The sequence below is a fragment of the Erpetoichthys calabaricus genome, chromosome 1 (genome assembly GCF_900747795.2).
Source record: "Erpetoichthys calabaricus chromosome 1, fErpCal1.3, whole genome shotgun sequence".
Taxonomy (NCBI): Eukaryota; Metazoa; Chordata; class Cladistia; order Polypteriformes; family Polypteridae; genus Erpetoichthys; species Erpetoichthys calabaricus.
Genome location: NC_041394.2, coordinates 127,058,692 through 127,079,097, shown reverse-complemented (window position 1 = coordinate 127,079,097; position 20,406 = coordinate 127,058,692). Strand labels below are relative to the sequence as shown.

General features: G+C 38.1%; 1 protein-coding gene across 2 annotated transcripts in view; it reads left to right on the top strand.

Annotated features, from left to right (window-relative positions):
* The first annotated feature begins 214 nt into the window (after positions 1-214).
* Positions 215-20,406, top strand: part of bmp1a (bone morphogenetic protein 1a) — a 436,202-nt gene continuing 416,010 nt past the window's right edge. Inside the window, exon 1 of one of the 2 annotated variants that reach the window (XM_028806048.2) lies at positions 215-885. In XM_028806048.2, the coding sequence (XP_028661881.1) occupies positions 729-885 (157 nt within the window). In that variant the 5' untranslated portion in view covers positions 215-728. The remainder of the gene's footprint in view (positions 886-20,406) is intronic. The other variant, XM_028806058.2, reaches the window with a different exon arrangement.

Below are 20,406 nucleotides of genomic sequence, written 5' to 3'. Positions count from 1 at the left end.
ATTGTGTAGCGAGATACAGGCGAATCTATCTATTATGACAATGTTTCCAAAAAAACAACTCAGGCTGCAATGCGATCCAATATTTGCAACGCGCCAAGCAGTGGATATTGGCTGAAACAGTTTTCTAGAAAAAAAAAAGGCAGAAAGTGCTTCGCTGGCAGATTTTGGGAGCCTGACGGAGACGGCCGGCCCACTCTCCTCCTCACCCGCAGCGGCAGCTCTGCCCCCTTCATCTCTCCCCCTTATTCCCTAAGCTCCGTGGCGAGTTAAATGGCAACTTACGGCAGGTCACGCAAATCTGAGAGATAAGTGGGATGTGAAACATACGGCGCAGCCCAGCCCGAGGGAAGAGTTACTAAAAGACAGTTCCTTAAGAGAATCGAGTCCCTCTTGAGGAGCAATGGGCCGCATTCCCCGATCTGTCCCGCGGACGTCGGTGTCGACTTGTGCGAACCCACGCCGCGCTTAGACTCTCGAGTCCGAGAGGAGAGCCACAGAGACGCCGGCTCAGGGTTCACACGACAGTCGCCCCCGACACCAGGAGCCGTGCAGGGGCAGAGCTTTGCTGCTAAAACACGCCCTCCAAAGATTTCGTTTCCCCCCCTAAAAAAACTCCCAGTTTTTGTTACTCGTGTCTTCGTTCTTTTCTTTATCTCCATCCTATGCTCGCTTCGCTTTGCTGCTCACTGTAGCCACTCTTCCCAAAGTTGCCCTGCAGTTCCCGAGCTATGGCTCCGCCGCTGAGATGCGTCCTGTATTACCTCATCCTCCGCTGCTGTCTGTCCGCCGTCCGGAGCATGGATCTGGAAGCTGAGGAGCTGGGCTACGAGCTGGAAGCCGACGACTACTCCGAGGTGATTGACTACAAGGATCCCTGCAAAGCTGGTGAGTCTGTGAAAGGAAAGAAGGAGAGACAAGAGAAAAAAAAACCCAAAACAAACAAACAGGCAGGGTGATCACGGGACACAGTAAAAACAAATCAATACAAAAACAGTCCGCTGTAAAAAAACAAATATACAAACACACAAGCAAGAAAAGTTTCTTAAGTTTAAAGAGAGGCTGGAGTTTATAGCCGCACTTCCGAGAGGACACTTTGGAACAATTAGTTCAGTGACTCGGTGTCCAAATAGCAGTAATGATTAACATCAAAGGAACATTTCGTACCTGGAATTTTGTTAATATTAGATTTTATACACGCTCAGAAGCTGTCAGTGTGAGCATTGTTTTTTTTTTATTGTCTTCAGAAACCCTGTATTCATTTTAAGCGCTTTTGCAGTTGCTTGCCAGGATTTCGACACAGTTGAATTTTTTTTAACACTTGAACATCAAAATATAAAGTGTTTTTATTTTATAGCGCCATTCACATATGCAAAGAAAGAATATTTATGCGATTGCTTTAATATATAAAGTATATTACAGCAGTCGGTCACTTAAATAAGTTGCTCAGGGTCACACAGCCAAGCAGAGACGGTAGTGAAGTGGCACCCTAGGGTTTAAACTCCAGTCCCTTAACCCATATAGCCACAGTGCCTGCCCAGTCATCCTGTGATGTCACTGCCAAGCAAAGACAACCTAACAATGACATACACGTTAGAGTCAGTTCTGTATACTGAATACATGGACAGTGCTGTATGAAATAAGAAAAATAATAAATACAATCAAAAGTACATTTACACATTTCCTTTATCTTTGAATATAAAATATTTTTTAAATCTCTTTATGACAATGCCTGTGGTGAAAGTTACTACATGAAGCAAGAAGCAAAAAATAAGACACAATTAATAAATCCTTATGTGTGATCCTCATTTTGGATGCACCATACATTCTAGAACAATGCCTTTGTGTGTATTTAAAGTATATAAAGAAAAAATAGGTAAAAGTTAATATCATGTTGAAAAAATAAGAAAGAAATACAGTAGAGAGTTTTGGCATGATGAACACTATGCAGTCAAAACATGCCTTTTGCTTTGTTTATTTTTGGATTGTTGGTGATACTGTTGCTTACAGTAATTTTTCATTTTTACAGATACACGCTTATGCAGCGTGTACTCAATGACTGTGGAATGTATAAAGGTCTTTTTCACATGTTTAACCACTTTTCTTTCCACTTTATGAGAAAGGCAAGCACAGGATTTTTTGTCTATTGTTAAAGTGGAATGCTTGGCCTACATTTCTGTTTAAATAACTAATATGCTCTACTGTGCAAGGAAGAACCTCACAGTGTAGAGTAGCCATGTATTTATATTTTTTATGGTGGCTACTTTTATAAAGTTATTTAATTGTGTAGACATCCTGCATACAAAAACAAAAACGTGAAATTTCCATGTGCTTGATTAATTAGTCATTATAGTTTGTTTGTTTGATATTATAGATTTAATATTTTAATGGCATTATGGAATTGCTTGTAATAGAAAAATCATAAGTTGTTGTGGCTAGAATGGAAATACATGGAAAGGTTTTTTTTTTCTTTTTTTTATTTTTCATACACATCATTGACAGAATTTGCAGTAACATGTGTATTGCAGGTCAGGGAAACTCTTCTTGAAACAAATCTTCCAGGAGCCAGTCAATTTTTGTTAATTTGTTTACAAAGTTATTTTAAACTGGTGTAAGATTTCAATACTCCTTGCACCCCTGCTTCAGTGTAATCCTATGTACAGTAGTCTGCAGTCTTCTCTGACAAATGCATGAATATATGTAAAATTTATGAGTTACCTGGTCCTGCCCGAGTGAAAAATTTTAAAGATGAAAAAGTTAAAAGTGATTACAAAGTAGATACTGTACTACCAAATTATATTAACTTTATATTTGTTACACATAGTACAGGACTGTTGTTAGTATTGGAAAGCTTCTTTGTATACAGTATTCTTTTTTTTTTTCTTTTGGCTAAAAGAACCCAAAACTGGAATAAATAAGTCATATGGCCTCACCTGGAAACACTTGGCTACATGACAAAAACAGTGAGAGACATGCTTGATTAAAGAAAAGGTTAAATGTAATGGTTGGTACCTTAACTCACTATTTCTTACTTGAAAGGCAGATGTGATAACATGCTATATACTAATACATCTGATCTTGACATGTGCTACTCAGTAGTTCATGTTAAGCTTACTAGGCTATAGTTACAGTATATAGATCAGCCTGATCCCCATTTCTGTACTTTGGGATCATATTTTACTAGCTTCCATTCTTTTCAAATTAAAAAAAAATGTGCCTCAGGGGTGTTTATATACTCATCTTACTTAACTTCCTTATCTGGCCCTGATGAGTTGTTAGATTTTAGCTTATTTAATGTAAGTAGTACCTATGGCTTTACAATTTTCATATCACTATGTTCATCCTTAGTAGTATCTGTTATTGCTGGGAGGTTATAAATGTCTTCATAAGTGTAAATGTAAGAAATTACAAGTTTGACTGTCTGTGTGTTCTAGCTAATATGTACTGTTCCCGATGCTCTTCACGTCCTCCGTGTCTGTACTTGTCCTAGTAAAATATTGAAAGAATCTCCTTGGCTCATCTTTTGCAATTTCTGCAATTTTTCTCTCCAATTGCCTTTTAGCTTTCCTATTATCCATTTAATCATTGCTCTCATTGTTCTATGGTTAACACTAGAGTTTCTGTCTATCTATCTATCTATCTATTAGTCTTGAGGTAGCTTCTTTTTTAGATCCTTATTTATTCACCACAGAGTTCTCTTTAATTTCATACTGCTTCTAAAGTTTTGGGATAACTGTCTCCTACATTATATGTAGAGCACTTTTAAGACTGCTACACAGCTCCTCAACTGTTTTCACACTTGACAGCTCATCCTAAATAGCTAAATAATTTATCATATTTAGGCTAAAGATAGACTCAAACTGAGTTAATTGTTTAGGTTTTGAATATGCACTCTGCTAAAACACTGTGAATTGTATTATATTATGGTCCTTAGATCCTAATAGTTTAATCACTCTATGTCCTGAATTCTATCCTGATTATTACAGAATACTAAATGTAAATGGGATTTCTACCAAGGTCATTATAGTTTAGCCTTTTTATATTAGTTTTTATTTCTATATTTTTTCTGACCTTACTTGGAAATTCAATTTAGTTTTAGTTTTACTTCGTTGTGTATTTTTAGTTTTAATTTAGTTTTTATTTCACAAAGACATTTCTATTTTATTTTTAAAACTATTTTTCAGTTTTAGTTTTAGTAATTATGGCATGGAGCTCCTACGGAGTTTGGTTTTGTGTCACAATCAGACAGAACTGTACACTTAACGGATTTGGATATGAGTTTAATGTTAGTGGAAGCTTACTACACTGCATGGTTTACTATCTGGTTTTTTTTGTCTGATAAAAATAAGCATAATCAAAACCAAATACTGAATATGAACAATTACACAATTTTATAATTTTTAATATGTTTTCTATGTCATTTGTGCTGACTGTTGGCGCTTTTTATCTTTTCCTTTTATTGACCAGAATGTGCCAATTTTAAATGAAATTTAGGTACATTTTAAGGTTTGAGGGTTTTTTTTTACTCAAAATGTCTACAGCACACAACATATTCTGCATCAAGATAATGTGCTTATAATGAAAGCCTTCAATGCTGCATTCAAAAATCTCCCATACTGGGCTTTGTTATTTTCTACCAGACATATTGTTCTCTGATTCCATCTCAGGCACATACAATTTATAGACAGAATTTTACCACATGCAGGACTGAAAAGATATAAAAAATCAGAAAATAGAATCTACTGTGTTCTGACAGGTGTGATCATGAAAATCATTGGTGCTTAGGAAGAACATGACTCTTAGACTTGAATCAGTGTGCGTACCCCACCTGTATTGAGGAAAACAAAGAAAAACAAGCATGTAGTGTAAAGGTTAGGGGTGATGAGACTTGAATAGCCCATGTATAAGAACAATAAACCCTTAATGAGCAGAGTAAGAGCAGGTAATAGGAGTATGGAGAGCCACAAAATGACAGAGACAGCATCTGAGATTAAGAGCAATATATACATTATCTAAACTTGTTTATCCAGAGTAGGATCACAGGAAACCTGGAGCCTACTTCAGCAGATTTGGATGCAATGCAGGAAAAATCCCTGGTGTGTAATATGTATGATATGGCTGATGTTAAGAACAAAAGGAATTATATTTCCTCTATATTTTGAGACAGAGAGAAACATTTTTTTAAAATATAATTCTGTTACTGGATTATTTTCACAATATTGGGTATTTTGAGCTGTGAATATTAACTAAAAAAGATACATTAATAAATATAGAATAAATACAAAAACATATTAGTATGTTTAGTTTTTCATCACTTGGCAGACTCTCTTCGCCTACCTACCTGTAGAGACGTTGTCAACTCAGGAATTTTACAAAGTTTGTATGACTTCGTTGTTAAACGATGTTTTTAAAGCAAAACTGATTGGTCATGAACAATATGCTCATCTTGTATGATGACCTAGTCCATCAACAACAAGTCAAATCAAATTAATAATATATTGAGCAATTATTATAAAAGTAAAGTTGAATAAATTGGACTCTGCAGCTGTATAAATAAAAAAAAAATCGAGAATGTGTTAGGGTAAAATACCACTACTGGTTGATGGATTTGGCCCAAAAGTTAATACAGATCTACAATTTTGATGTAACAACCACATGTCGAATTTCATCCATCTTATCTCGTTGCATTTTTGAGTTATTGTGTTTATATACACACACACACACACGCACACACACATAATTCCAAAAAACTGTATTTTCGGACTCAGGGAGGTCTAAAACGTCAAGATTCATCAAAATCTCGACATTGAATTTTTTCATGATTACTATACTTTCTCTATATTTCATATACAAGAAAGTTAAAATGATTTCTCCTTGTGCGAAGCAGCAGGTGAATTACTGTCAACAAAAAGCATTCACCTGAGTAATAAAGTGAAACGTTACTCACTTGTAATTTTTCTGTTTATATGGTAAAGTTTTTGTTGACCAGTACATTCCGATTTCAGGCATTTGAATTACATCTTGATATACAACAAGCTCAAAGAAAGGTGGCACGTAAATCGCTTTCTATTTCACACGCTTTACATGCCCATATTCAGCTTGCTCTGTCACCGCAAATGCTGTGTGAACACCCGCCCTCCGTCACCAGCTGCCATTCACAGGATGAATATATGCAGTGACTCGTGGTGGATGACTTGCTATTTTAGATTTAAAAGTTACAAGGGTTAAAGTAGTGCTGGGTGGTATACCGGTTCATACCGAAAACCATTTTTTATTTTTGTTATGATACGGATTTTTCTTATACCACAACACCGGTTTAAATTGCCTAAACAACACTCAGAACGTGGCGCAGCGTGAAACTGTTTAAGGGGGACCTTTTTCACTGCTACACCGCTAAACACATGCAACAGAGTACATGCATTAGTGGAGGTACTGCGCGGGGGCTCTTTTTCACTGCTACACCGCTAAACACATGCAATAGAGTACATGCGGTAGTGGAGGTATGGCGCGGTTAAAATGGACAGAGAACATTCCGGAACTGAAGCTGTAGCAGACGATAAAGTTGAACATGATGACACAGAAGAACTTTTACTGGAAAAAGGAGTCCCGTCTGTTGTCTGGAGATGCTTTGGATTTAAAAAGTCAGATGTGGACCATTATGTTCAAATGTGTGAATACTGTTTCTATACTACTGAATAATACTCCAAGCCAAGTTGTACTTGTTTTATTTTTTTCAATACTGTGTAATGTACCTAGGTACTGTGTAATAGTGTGATGACATGTTGACTTTATTCTCGACATTTCCACTTTAATCTCGACGCTTATGACGAGAATAAAGTCGACATGTTGACTTTATTCTCGTAATTTGTTATTAAAGTAGAACATCGTAAACTAACCTTTATCTTAAAATAAATATTTAATTTACTAGATTTTCTCAAACCACGTCATAAGTTATATAGCACATTAAATGCTTTGTGTTAAGTGTTCCCAGAGCCATGTTAATCGCTACGTGCTTCTTATACTGACTTCCTCTTGCACTAAGAGGAGGTGCAGGGAGCACACAGAATACATTAATGTCATGATATTCCTGCTCCCTGAACATTTAGAATGCTAAGATAAATACTTGATATAATTTTCATGATGAAATGCATTAAAGCATGAATCATGTGGGGGCACGGTGGTGTGGAGGTTGCACTGCTGCCTTGCAGCAATGGGGTCCCGGGTGTTCCCTGCTTTGAATTTGCATGTTTTTCTGGTGGGTTTACTCAGCGTGCTTCAGTTTCTTTTCACAGTCATGTAGGATGTCAGGCTTTGTTATGCTATATTGACCCTGCTAGTGTATGTATTGCTCGTATTCACCCTGCGAAGTGCTGGCGCCACGTTCAGGATTTGCTCCTGCCTCGCAGACAATGCTTACTGGGATGGGCACAACCCTGAATGGATGGCATAATTAAATATGTATAACAAAGATTTTTTTTAAAGTTCTGAACACTCCGTGGTCTAAGTTTATAACTATGTTTAATTTCACAAAGACGTTTATCGTGTGGTGATTGGTTATGTGGAGAAAGAAAAAGGAAAGATAGGAACTGTGGGTTTGGTACATCAGACAGAGACAGCACGCATGAAATAAAGAAAGTCTGCTCAGAAGAACATGCATTGAATTCTGTATTTGTGTCTCCGACCACCAGATCATTAACCCAATATTTAAGTTAAACCTGTGCGATACCCATTCATACATCCAGTTTTTTGGAGCCTTGTCACACCTGCCATAAAGTTCTCTACAGTGAACGTACACCTGGGGACCCCTTATTGTGAGGCAGCAGCACTACCATGTATGTTTAATACCTGCTTTAATGCATTTCATCATGAAAATTTATCTTAGCATTCTACATTTTCAGAGAGCAGGAATATCATGAAGTGAATGTATTCTGTGCAGCAATCTCTGTCTGCGCCTCCTCTTAGTGTAGAGGAAGTCAGTTTAAGAAGCGTAGCGATTAACAACTGGGTCGGGGAACACTTAACACAAAGCATTTAATGTGCTACATTAACTTATGACGGGGTTTGAGAAAATCTAGTAAATTAAACGTTGATTTTAGGATGAAGTTTAGTTTACGACATTCTACTTTAATGACAAAATAAACCATGAGAATAAAGTGGAAATGTCGACTTTAATCTCAACATATAGTTTTTTTTTTTTTCTTCAGTGTCCGTATTTTTTTTTCTTCACCATTTCCGTAGGGCTATACCATAAATAGCATTTTAAATACAAATTGCAATTTTATTATTTTATATATATATACCTTAGCTTCAGGCAAGGTCCATATTAATGTAGTTTGCCTTAACACTAGAATTACCAGAGCCTACGAAAAAACTCGTTGATCCGGCCCATCTTAAAACCATTTGCACCTCTCCGTCAGCGTCTTTTGTTCTGTAAATGTGCCGATAAAGACAAGCAGCAAGCAGCCTACTATTCCATCCCCCCACAGCTGCAGAACGTGCACAAAGTTATCCCAGCTCATGCCTTGATTGATTATCTGGGAGTGAAGTGCTGGAGTTTTAGAGTGGAAATAATAGATCGTTATTTGGAACACATGCATTTCATGTGTGTTCTGTTTCTACAATAATCTGTGTAAACACATTGTTAAAACAGAAACGTTTTTCATATTTTAGTAGTAAATGACAAAATGTTGGCATAAACTATATAATGTGTGAAGTCTGAAGTCCAAAGATCAAATAAACACTTTCACAAAAGGTTCAAGGATAAAACAACAGCTTCCGTGGCGTAGCTGTAAGATTTGCTGACTTGTAATCAAGAGTCCCCGGTTCGATCCCGACTGACTCCTATATTTGCCGTTTTCAGTAGTGAGCTGCTCTTATTGTTAATATTATACAGTACACACATACATTTGGTTTGCGTCCGTAACAGACGGTGTGCATTTATAGTACTTGTGAAAGTTACCGTTTTATTTTCACTTTATTCTCTCAGTCACAATCACGATCCATACTACCGCCCCCCAACCCAGGGATCTGACGCTGATAGTTTTTATTTGAAACTGGGAGTAACTGTAGATGTGAGTGGTGTTTTGATGCAATGGAACTGGACCTTTTCTGATCTGGAGGGATAAAAGCTGACACACAAATGCTGGTGAATCTGCCTTCTTTGTATCTCACCGTCACTTGATTTTTTTTACATACAAAGTCAGTTAAATATTTACTTACTTTTTTGTTATTGATCTGCCTTACTCCTGCTGCCACTGGTGCTTTACTTACTGAGATACCCACATACCGTGGGAGGAAACCGGAGCGCCCGGAGGAAACCCACGCAGACACGGGGAGAACATGCAAACTCCACGCAGGGAGGACCCGGGAAGCGAACCCGGGTCCCCAGGTCTCCCAACTGCGAGGCAGCAGCGCTACCCACTGCGCCACTGTGCCACCCATGAGATCAATCTATTATTGAAAAACATTTTTGGTTAGGTTTGTCTTCAAATAGCTAAGAATTTATTGTCAGTCAGTCAGTCAGGGACATGGCACTTAATATATACTGTGGATTGTATGAGAAAAATACCTCAGAACACCACCAGATATTTGTCTATTTTTATATACATACAAAACATGATTTTGTAAATTTAAAGCTCTGTAGTCTTTCTGCTTTAAAATTTCTACTGACAGAAAGTATAAAGTAAGGAAATAGGTAGAGGGGAAAACAAAACTTCCAGTTGACAGAGTTCTAGCTGAAAATAAATTTTTGGCAACCCAGTCTTTTACAACAGCTTTAGTCAAACTCTTTCTGTCATAGGCCAGTTATTTAGTTCATTACAGGTTGCATGAAATATATTGTGCATGTTAATCGGCACAATGGTTATAAAATCATATGATGTTCAAATACTGTCTTTCACTGTTGATGCCATTGTCACCTGGCAGCCTTTACATGTATTCTGTAGGCCAGGATGAGAAGCTTAGTTAAAGCAGCAATAGGTCCAGGCTACACAACAGATTGTCAAGAAAGGGAAAAGTATAGAATGTAGTTAGTAATAACTGTCACAGTTTTAATTAAGACAAATACTGAAAGAATTTAAAACTGCATAAATAACTCCACAAGCAGCTCTAACAAGTATGCACTGTTTGCTAAAGTAATAGTTCTTCAGATTTGAGACCAATGGGTCATCTTTTATTCTGGATGGCAGATTATTAAAGAGATGTGGTTCAGCAGTTAAATGAACTTTTTCCTATGGTAGTTTCACTTATCTCTTCAATTTGTGAGAAGGCATTCATCTTGTGCTCGCTATGTATTCTTTGGAGCATAGGCAGTAATACTTTTTTAAGACAAAAGGTAACAAACAGTTTACCGCTTTATAATAAGTAAAACAATTTTGCAATCTGTTTGCAAACAAAAAAGTAATTCTTTTTATAGATACAAATTCTGAGTTGTATGGCTGTACTTGATAGCATATTATATAGTCCTTAAGGTATCATTTTGAAATATGTGTAAAATGCAAGCAAAACGTTTGAATAGCTTTTTAATAAATTGTTAAAATAGTACTACTTGGATTTAGTTTAATAACTTTTTTTGTATTCTTTATTTTTATTACAGTATGTACTGTAAGTAATTGGGATCATTAATTACCTGAATAGCTAAAGCTGATCTTATAATTCACTTTTTCAAAGCAAAACTAACTTAACATTTTTCTTTTACCAGATGCACACTGATACATTCATATTTTGAGTAATTCTGTTCATTCCAGTGTCTTTAATTTACAACATACAGTATTATAATAAAATATCTTTTGCTAGCTGTTTCATACTGTATTTTCCCTTATATATATTTAATGTATAAGATGTGGTATACATTTTATTTTTTTATCCATCTATCCATCCATTTTGCAAACCTAACACATAAGCACAAACACAACCAGATGAAAGTAGAGTGTCCATGAAGCTCAGCATTCAAACTCACCTGATTAAAAGAGCTATACAACTAAAAATCCCCATCCAAACTTGTTCTTTATATAAGGTAAAATGGCAAATAACATAAAAATGTTCAGCACATCGTGGCCTAGCTTGCTTATTTTAGACCTAGTGATACATGTAGTTGATGACATGAAATACTAATTGGATCTCAGCCTTGGTATATTTTGGATAGTCTTAGGGCAGGTTTATGCTTCACGTGACGCAACACAATGTATGTGCCTGCAGATGCTACTGCTACGCAAGTGTTGTACTGTTTATACTCGCACGCATACTTTACGCAGCTTTGGAAATTACCAGGTGGCAGTGCAAGATATCATCATTTGGCTTCGCTGTGTTGTGTATTATCTGAAATATCCATTAAATTCCGAGGACACCTTGCCACAATATATCTGAAAAGGAGGAATGTTTAATGATTACATCCATCAATCCAGGGATGCACTGATCCCAGCAAGCATCAGGCGTGAGGCAGAAGCAATCCCTGGACAGGGCATCAGCTCATCGCAAGGTGAATACAAGGACAAACGTACACTAGCGTCATTTTAGCATCATCAGATCCTGAAACCTTCATGTCTTTGGAAGGAAACTGGTGCACAATGAGGAAAACATGCAAACTCCAGGCTGGGAACACCAGGGATGTGATTCCCTGCAAGGCAGCAGCGCTACCGCTCTGCCTCCGTGCTGTCCCCACATGTGTAATTATTAACAGCATTCATTATTTAAAGGAAGTTAATGATTTATTTGTAAAATGTAATGTACATACTTTAATGCATTTCATCATGAAAGTGATAAGTATAAATCTAAGGATTCTAAATGTGCAGAGAGCTGGAATATCATAAATGTAATGTGTTCTGTGTGGCAATTGCTGCTTGCCGCTGCTGTCAGTCCAGGAGGACGCCCCAGAAGCACGTAACGATTAACAGATGGGTCAGTTTTAAGATGACGTTTACGTTTATGACAGTCTACTTTAATGATAAAATAAACTACAAGATTAAAGCCGAAATTTCCACTTTAATCACAAGGTCCCTAAAAAAGATGGCACAGAAGATGGTATATGAGACCTTTAAAATGTATTGTGTCATTACATTGGGGAATATGCTATACTTGAATATAAAAGCACCACAAATGCATTTTGGCATTTTGCTTCACCACATCAAACCAGTTTCAAACTCACGACCTCCAGATTATAAGTCAGCGGATCTTACCGCTACACCACGGAAGCTGTCGTATTGTACTTGCACCTTTTGTGAATGTGTTTATTTGATACTTGGCCATCAGTCTTCACACATTATACAATTCATGTCTACATTTTGTTATTTATTACTAAAACATGAAAAACGTTTCTGTTTTAACGATGTGTTTACACATATTGATGTAGACACAAAACACACATCACATTATTTCCCCTTACAATTCTGTGTAGCTCACTCCCAGATAATCAATTAAGGCAGGAACTGGGAGAACTTCTTGCCCATTCTGTGGCGGTGGGGGGGATTATATAGCAGGCTGCTTGACAAAAGAGGCTGACGGAGAGGTACGAAGGGATTTAAGGTGGGCCGGATTTACAAGTTTTTTTGTTGGCTCTGGTAATTCTAGTGTTAAGATCATTAAGGAGTGAATTCTTTGAAATTTTTTGAGAAACTCTAATGATGCTGTCTAAATCTTCACCCAGCCTAGCTAGTATCACCCAGAAATATATAAAGGTGAAAGATGAAGTCTTTCTTCCTCTCCCTCTCTCTCTCTAATGCATAGTTGACTGACTCACTTACTCAATTGCTTATCAACAAAATAAAAATGATTTCCCAGTTAGCCTGCATCGCTGAGTAGTTAGAAAAAAAAATTGTGTGTGCAGCGAGCAGTTAAGGCCAGTATATGTCACTGTGTCTTACAACTTTTTTGCTTGCTGCCCTATTACCCAGTGTGAATGTGTCAAGTATAAACCAGTCTAAGCCTAGTTTATATGGCTTTCTTAACACTAGGCGTGAGGGCTGCGCGGCAGAAATTATGTCAGATTTGGAGACATGCCCCTGCATGTGACTGACACACATGGTGTTTTTGCCACATGCTGCACAGGGAATTTTTCTAACTACGGTATGCGGCATGGTGCACTCACAAGAATATTGCACTCATCCTTCCTTCACTGCTTTTGGTCAATAGGTCTGACACTCCACCTTATTCTTTTCTTCTTCTTAAAGTCAGTATTAACAGGCACAATTCTTCTTCCATCAGCAGTCTCACATGCGCTGCTATGACAGACTGCATCAAGTATAAATGTGTTTTGGTTGCTCACTGTGTGTGTGTGGTATATATAAACCAGCCTTTAGACTGTGGTTAAGACAGTTGGCTACACTATATAAGCAGCTGTCTTTAAAAGGGACACAAAGTTAAGATTGTACATGAAGAAGTGGACCTTTCGTTAAAAAAAAGTAACTACTACATCTTCAAAAACAGGAAAGCATGTGAATAATTTAAAATAAAAAAACAAAAAGCAAACTATCGAAAGATTCACATTGATTGTATTGATAATCATAGGCAAAAACAAAAGTGGTTTTCAAAATAAATTGTTTTTATTCATTCAAATCTTTCATTTCAAAAGGTATGAACTATTTTTTTTACTCTCCTGTCTTGCATTGTGAGACTGAAGTATTGTTAGCAACTTTTTGGGTATGTCTTATGTCATAGCAAGCCACGTTCTAGCATGTGCATTGATAGTGGCATGAATGACTGCATCTCGAGATGCAGTTAAAATTCTTGTTATGAATTGCAATGAACTCAGCATATGTAGAAATCAATTATGATTATACTATGTTACAAGTAAGTATGTCTTATCTAGCTGTCCATGTTTTTTAACTTGTTGAATTTAGCTTTAATGGTCCAGATAGTACTTGGCCTAAGGCAGAAATCAGTCACATTGTATATGATGGCAGATCCATCTCAATATTTAATCATGTGGATTTGAAACAGGAGAGAAACCTATGGAGACACAAAGAAAATGTTGAAATACTTAAGAAACTATAATAATGCTGGGCTTTGAATTGTGGAGTAAAATGTAGTCAACAATTCTATTTAGAATTAGTAGGCAGAACCGAAGTTTGATTTCAACAATCTGTTTCTTTTCAGGAAGATGCTGTCAGGCCAATGTCATGTTAAGAATAATGAACTAAAAAACTCTAGATGTAAGATACATCTGTTAGGAGAGGTTGTGACAAAGCATGTGATGAAAGATAAAGAAAATTAGTAGAGGTTTAGATATGGAGAAAAAGGGATTCAAGTTCAGATCCTTAGTGTTAATGAAAGCATCCAACTATTGATAAATTTAGCTCAGATTATCTTTTCTAAAAGATGTTCATCCATCTAAAGACAAGGCAAATGTAACACATTTATTCTTATGTATGTGCAATTTATTATTTACCTTTAATTTTGTGTAGTGCTTTCTAAGTGCGCATTCTGTTTAAAATAAGGAAAGTTTCGTATATTTTACTTTGACCTTCATACTTGACCAGTCTGCTCTCTGAAGGTGTTAATGCCTCTGCTTGGTGGATTTCTTTTTATCTGAAGATTTTAATTGCACTTAAACTGTTGAAGAGAAATTACCATCCTAATTAATCTAATCTAATTATTTTACTGGAGATAATTTCTGAAGACTGTACTTGGAAGAATGTGCTGTAGTCTTGGAGTCATTTTGAAGTACAGAATGAAATCTAAAGATAATCTGGTAAACAAATGCCTGTTTTCAACATTAGCATAGTACTCTGACTGAGGCAGCACAGAATATTACTGGCACCCAACTACCTTCTGTTCAGGACTTTTACAGCTTTCAATTGCCTTAGAAAGGTAAGGATAATCAAGGACCTCAACCTGTACAATTGCTTTTCCCACTCTTTCCTTCTGGCAAATGGTACAGAGCCATTGGATACCACACCACATACTGAATAGAATCTATCCACAGGTTGTATGGGAAACTGAACAGCCATCCATAAGAATAAATATTGTAAGAAATTCTGAAATATTATAATATTTCATATATGCTATGTTGGCAGTCATTATGAGCTATGGAGCAGAGCGATTTGGCCTACAGGAGGAAAAGATTGTTAAAGCACCTTACATCATGAACTGTAGACCAGGAAAAGTTCATCATCTGCTACAAGAACTCTGGGTCCTCCAAATGCTGTATAAGAGTGCAGAGAAGGAGAAACCACCACTTGCTGAGATCAGGAATATACTCATGAAGACGTTCTTGACCCTGTGGAGGGCAGAGTAGCACAGGAGAAGGAGCAGGGGGAGAGCCAGGAAACGAGCTACCTTTATAGCTAACCTCTTTAGTTATACTAAAGTGTTGCTTGACAACAGGCGCACTGAATGCCTTACATGCTCCAAGGAGGAAGAAAATCAGTTTCTCCCTGCCACCCTGCATGATCCCATGCGGGACCAGGAATTGGATCATCAGAGAGCCCTTATTGACCATCTATCCCTGGAAGTCATCTTTGACATTAGGGATCCAAAAAGAAATAAAAGAGGAAGAAGTGTAAGCAGCTAGAGCCAATTCAGCCCCTGGACCAAGTGGAGTCTTATAAGATTTATAAACGCTATCCAGAGTTACTCCAACTTCTCTGGAAACTACTGCGAACCATCTGGCACAGGGAGGTCGTCGCCAAGCAGTGGAGGATTGCTAAAGGTATCTGGATACCCAAAGAACTGCTCAGCATTGAAGACAAGATTTTCTTCAACATTGTGTCCTGTTGGCTGACAGATTTCTTGCTTATGAACAACTATATTGACACCTCAATGCAGAAAGGTAGAATTCCAGGAATGCCAGGCCTTGAACATACAGGCGTATTCACTCAGCTTATCAGAGAGGCATGTGAGAGTAAAGGAGATCTGATAGTGCTGTTCTAGATTTGACCAACAATATGGGTCAATACGACACAAGCTGGTGGAGGCTGCGCTGAACTGGCATCATGTCTCTGGTAAGATCAAGAATCTCATCTTAGATTATTATAAGAACTTTAAGATAGGAGTCACTTTTGGGACACTAACAACAAGCTGGCATCGATTTAGAGAAGAGTTTTATCACTGGCTGTGCAATCAAAGTCATCCTTTTTGCCCTGGCCATGAACAAGGTAGCAAAAGCTGTAGAAACAGAGTGCAGAGGCCCATTAGCCAAGTCCAGCATGCAACCACCCCTAATTCGAGCATACATGGATGACCTCACAGTCACTACATCTTCTGTATCAGGGAGCAGATGGATGCTACAAGGAATGGAAAGGCTCATCAAATGGGCAAGGATGAGCTTCAAGCTTGCCAAGTCTAGGTTACATGTTCAGAGAAAAGGTGGGGTTTCTGAAAGTTCAACTTTTCCCTAGATGGCATCAAAATACCATCTATCAATGAGGAGCCAGTCAAAAGTTTGGGGAAACATTCTGACCATAGCCTCAGAAAAGTGGCAGCAATCCAGACTTTGATCAAGGAGTTGGAGGCCTGGCTCAGCAGAGTGGACAAGTCAGGATTACCTGGGCAATTCAAGTGCTGGATTTACCATTATGACATTCTGCCTCAGATCCTTTGGCCATTGCTGATATATGATGTACCCATTACATCAGTGGAGACAATGGAGAGGAGAATCGGCAGATACCTTCATAAGTGGCTTGGTTTACCAGGTAGTCTGTGCAGTCTAGCTCTGTACAGGAATAACATGCTTTTAACAGCATTCTGGAAGAGTTTGAGTTATCCCGTATTGGAGAGGCTTTGCAATATAGAGACTTTAAAGACCCCAAAGTCTCAGCAGCTGGCATTGAAATCCATATGGGCAGGAGATGGAGTGCCGCTAGGGAGTTAGAAACGGCAGAAGTGTGACTGAGGCACAAGGCAATGATGGGGGTAGTAGCTATGGGTAGATCAGTCTTGGAAAGCTTTCTAATCCCTAAGTATACAAAGGCACAGGACAATGAATGGCAGTTTATGATGTAGGGAGAAGTCAGAACAGCAATGGATGAAGTAGGAACAAGCAGGATGGCAGGTATGAGGTAGCAGGGGGCGTGGATGAGATGGGAGAGTGCAATTGGACTGACATCTGGTGTGCAGAGCTCCAGCGCATAAAATTTCTGACCCAAGCCTTATGTGACACCTTACGTAGCTCGACAAACCTCCATTTATGAGGCAAGTATGACACACCGTCCTGCTCTGTCTCTGCTCTGGAAGAAGGACAATAGAATACATACTGAGCTGCTGCCCAAAAGCCCTTTTGGATGTTCTCTACTGCTGGCGTCATTCATATCAAGAACTCACGTCCCGTGAGACGAGACTTTATGCCAAGAGATTTAACCATGCCCGGGGACAGAAATAAAAGACAAAGAATAGATGACAAAGACAGCCACTGTACATGCTTTTAAATGTTCGAAGCACAGCAGCAGCAAGCCGCCAGCAAGTGGGAGCAGTAAGCCGCCAGCAGCTGATCAAGCAAAGAGGAGGTAATAAAGAGGAGGACTTTGTTTCCCATTGTATCATCATTTAAGAGGGGGTTTCAGAGGATTGACCACGTCTCCTTGGGTGCATTCAGCCCCCCACTTCACAACACGAGCAACAGAGACGCGAGCGAAGCGAGCAGGGGGTGAGCCCCCTAGTGTGTGTGCATATATATAATATACACAGTTAGGTCCATAAATATTTGGACAGAGAGAACTTTTTTCTAATTTTGGTTCTGTACATTACCACAATGAATTTTAAATGAAACAACTCAGATGCAGTTGAAGTGCAGACTTTCAGCTTTAATTCAGTGGGGTGAACAAAACGATTGCATAAAAATGTGAGGCAACTAAAGCATTTTTTTAACACAATCCCTTCATTTCAGGGGCTCAAAAGTAATTGGACAGTTGACTCAAAGGCTATTTCATGAGCAGGTGTGGGCAAGTCCGTCGTTATGTCATTATCAATTAAGCAGATAAAAGGCCTGGAGTTGATTTGAGGTGTGGTGCTTGCATGTGGAAGATTTTGCTGTGAACAGACAACATGCAGTCAATGGAGCTCTCCATGCAGGTGAAAGAAGCCATCCTTAAGCTACGAAAACAGAAAAAACCCATCCAAGAAATTGCTACAATATTACGAGTGGCAAAATCTACAGTTTGGTACATCCTGAGAAAGAAAGCAAGCACTGGTGAACTCAGCAACGCAAAAAGACCTGGACGTCCACGGAAGACAACAGTGGTGGATGATCGCAGAATCATTTCCATGGTGAAGAGAAACCCCTTCACAACAGCCAACCAAGTGAACAACACTCTCCAGGGGGTAGGCGTATCGATATACAAGTCTACCATAAAGAGAAGACTGCATGAAAGTAAATACAGAGGGTGCACTGCAAGGTGCAAGCCACTCATAAGCCTCAAGAATAGAAAGGCTAGATTGGACTTTGCTAAAGAACATCTAAAAAAGCCAGCACAGTTCTGGAAAAACATTCTTTGGACAGATGAAACCAAGATCAACCTCTACCAGAATGGAGAGTGTTGTTCACTAGTTGCCTCACATTTTTATGCAATCGTTTTGTTCACCCCACTGAATTAAAGCTGAAAGTCTGCACTTCAACTGCATCTGAGTTGTTTCATTTAAAATTCATTGTGGTAATGTACAGAACCAAAATTAGAAAAAAATTGTCTCTGTCCAAATATTTATGGACCTAACTGTATATATATGTGTGTGTGTGTATGTGTGTGTGCATGTATGTGTTTGTAAATGTATATATAAATAATATACAATCTAGCATTCTGCAGTTTCTAATCGTACAGAAATTTTATATTTTTGATAGAAATTGTTATTGGCTTTTATTGGGTGCTATTCAATTCATTTAAAAATAATGCCAAGACATTATGAATGTTGCCAATTTCTATTAGTACTTGAAATAACTGATTATTAATGTATTATTCACATATGACTGAAAAGTCTTATTTTCAGTAGTTGTTAGTCCAGTGTCTTAATGGTAAACTGTATTAGCTTATTCTTAATGAATCATGTTTAGAACATGCTTGGTTATTAGAGAAACCTTTCTAGTTATGCTAGCACTGCTGGAAACTGTTATTCTGTTCAAGTAAGCTGATATCATGACTTTTAGTCATGGGGTATGTCATTTTTGTGAACTGCAGTAGCTGATCTTGTCACTGGACTATGTCAATTTAAACAACTGAAAATTGCTGCCCATGTCACATTTGCTGACTGAGTGCTGACCTTCCAACACAGTCATGCTCATCCCTTTTTCTGAAAACCAATAGGATGCTGTGTGATGAAGCCGGTTCTGTAAGAAAGGTCAACAGCTGTGGCAAGTTCAGCCACAATCTGTCCTTTTTTTTTTTTTTTTTTTCCTCCATCATGTCATGAGCTTCTATTTTGTTTTTTTGGTCCAAATCACCCACGTTCCTTATTTCTCATCACTGAATTCTGTGCATTGTATTTCTGGATCAGCATTCATTCACAGAGCCCAACCCTATGACTAAACATAAAACATAGTTCATCGCAGACTAGTACTGGACACTAGGCACATGACATTGCACACCTGGCTTCACAGGAGCTTGCTGTTAACTGCAACTGACTGATGCTGACTCGCTAATATTATGTAAATCAAGACTGAAAATTGCTGGACATATTGCATAACCTAGTCTTACGTAGCCTTAAAGCAAGTAAATTTTCTTTCCATGGGTTGCAAGGTACTGTTATTCCTAAAGTTCAGTTCTGAACACATCAGTCTGTTGTTGTTTTGTGAAATGAATGTTATTCCATGTGTCAGTCTGCCAAAAAACTGAAGATTTCATACGAAGGTGTCCACTTCTTTCTTGAGGAAAGAGAGCAAGCTAAAAGAGCCAAATGTACATTTAGTACGAAGTTGGTATTGCCCATTCTCCTAGGTTTTCATGGAACGCCAGGCCTGTTAAGAAAGCAGATTTAACAGGAGTGCAGGCATCTAGTTGCACCTTCCCCAACTTGCATTCCAAACGAAGTGATGGAACTCCAGCTTGTACCAGGATCTGCCTGGACTTTATCTGATAAAGTGTAAATCGGAGTTGTACTGACATCTTTCCAGAAGGTGTGAAACGGACTCAAGTAAGGACAATGACCTATAATTCAAGGGATGACAACTAAGATGGACAGAAGAACCCACCTATTAGAAGATAATGATGTAGTAACTGGAAGTGTCTTTAATCCAAGGTTCAAGGTTCAACCTTCCTTTAAAACCACATGCACTCCATCTGTTAAACTAAGTGAGAAGTAAGTGAAAGGAGACAATAATAATAGAAGACTCTGTCCCTCTGGAATATTTGCTGGACAGTCACTGAACTTCAAGGGGTTTATTTCAGGGCATCCTTTATGGGATTCTCTTAAGAAAGGGAAAACTCTCCAAAATGACTTCCTAAAATCTTTTCTGAAACTAAAAGCTATAGGGCTGTTGTTTTGAGAGCCAAG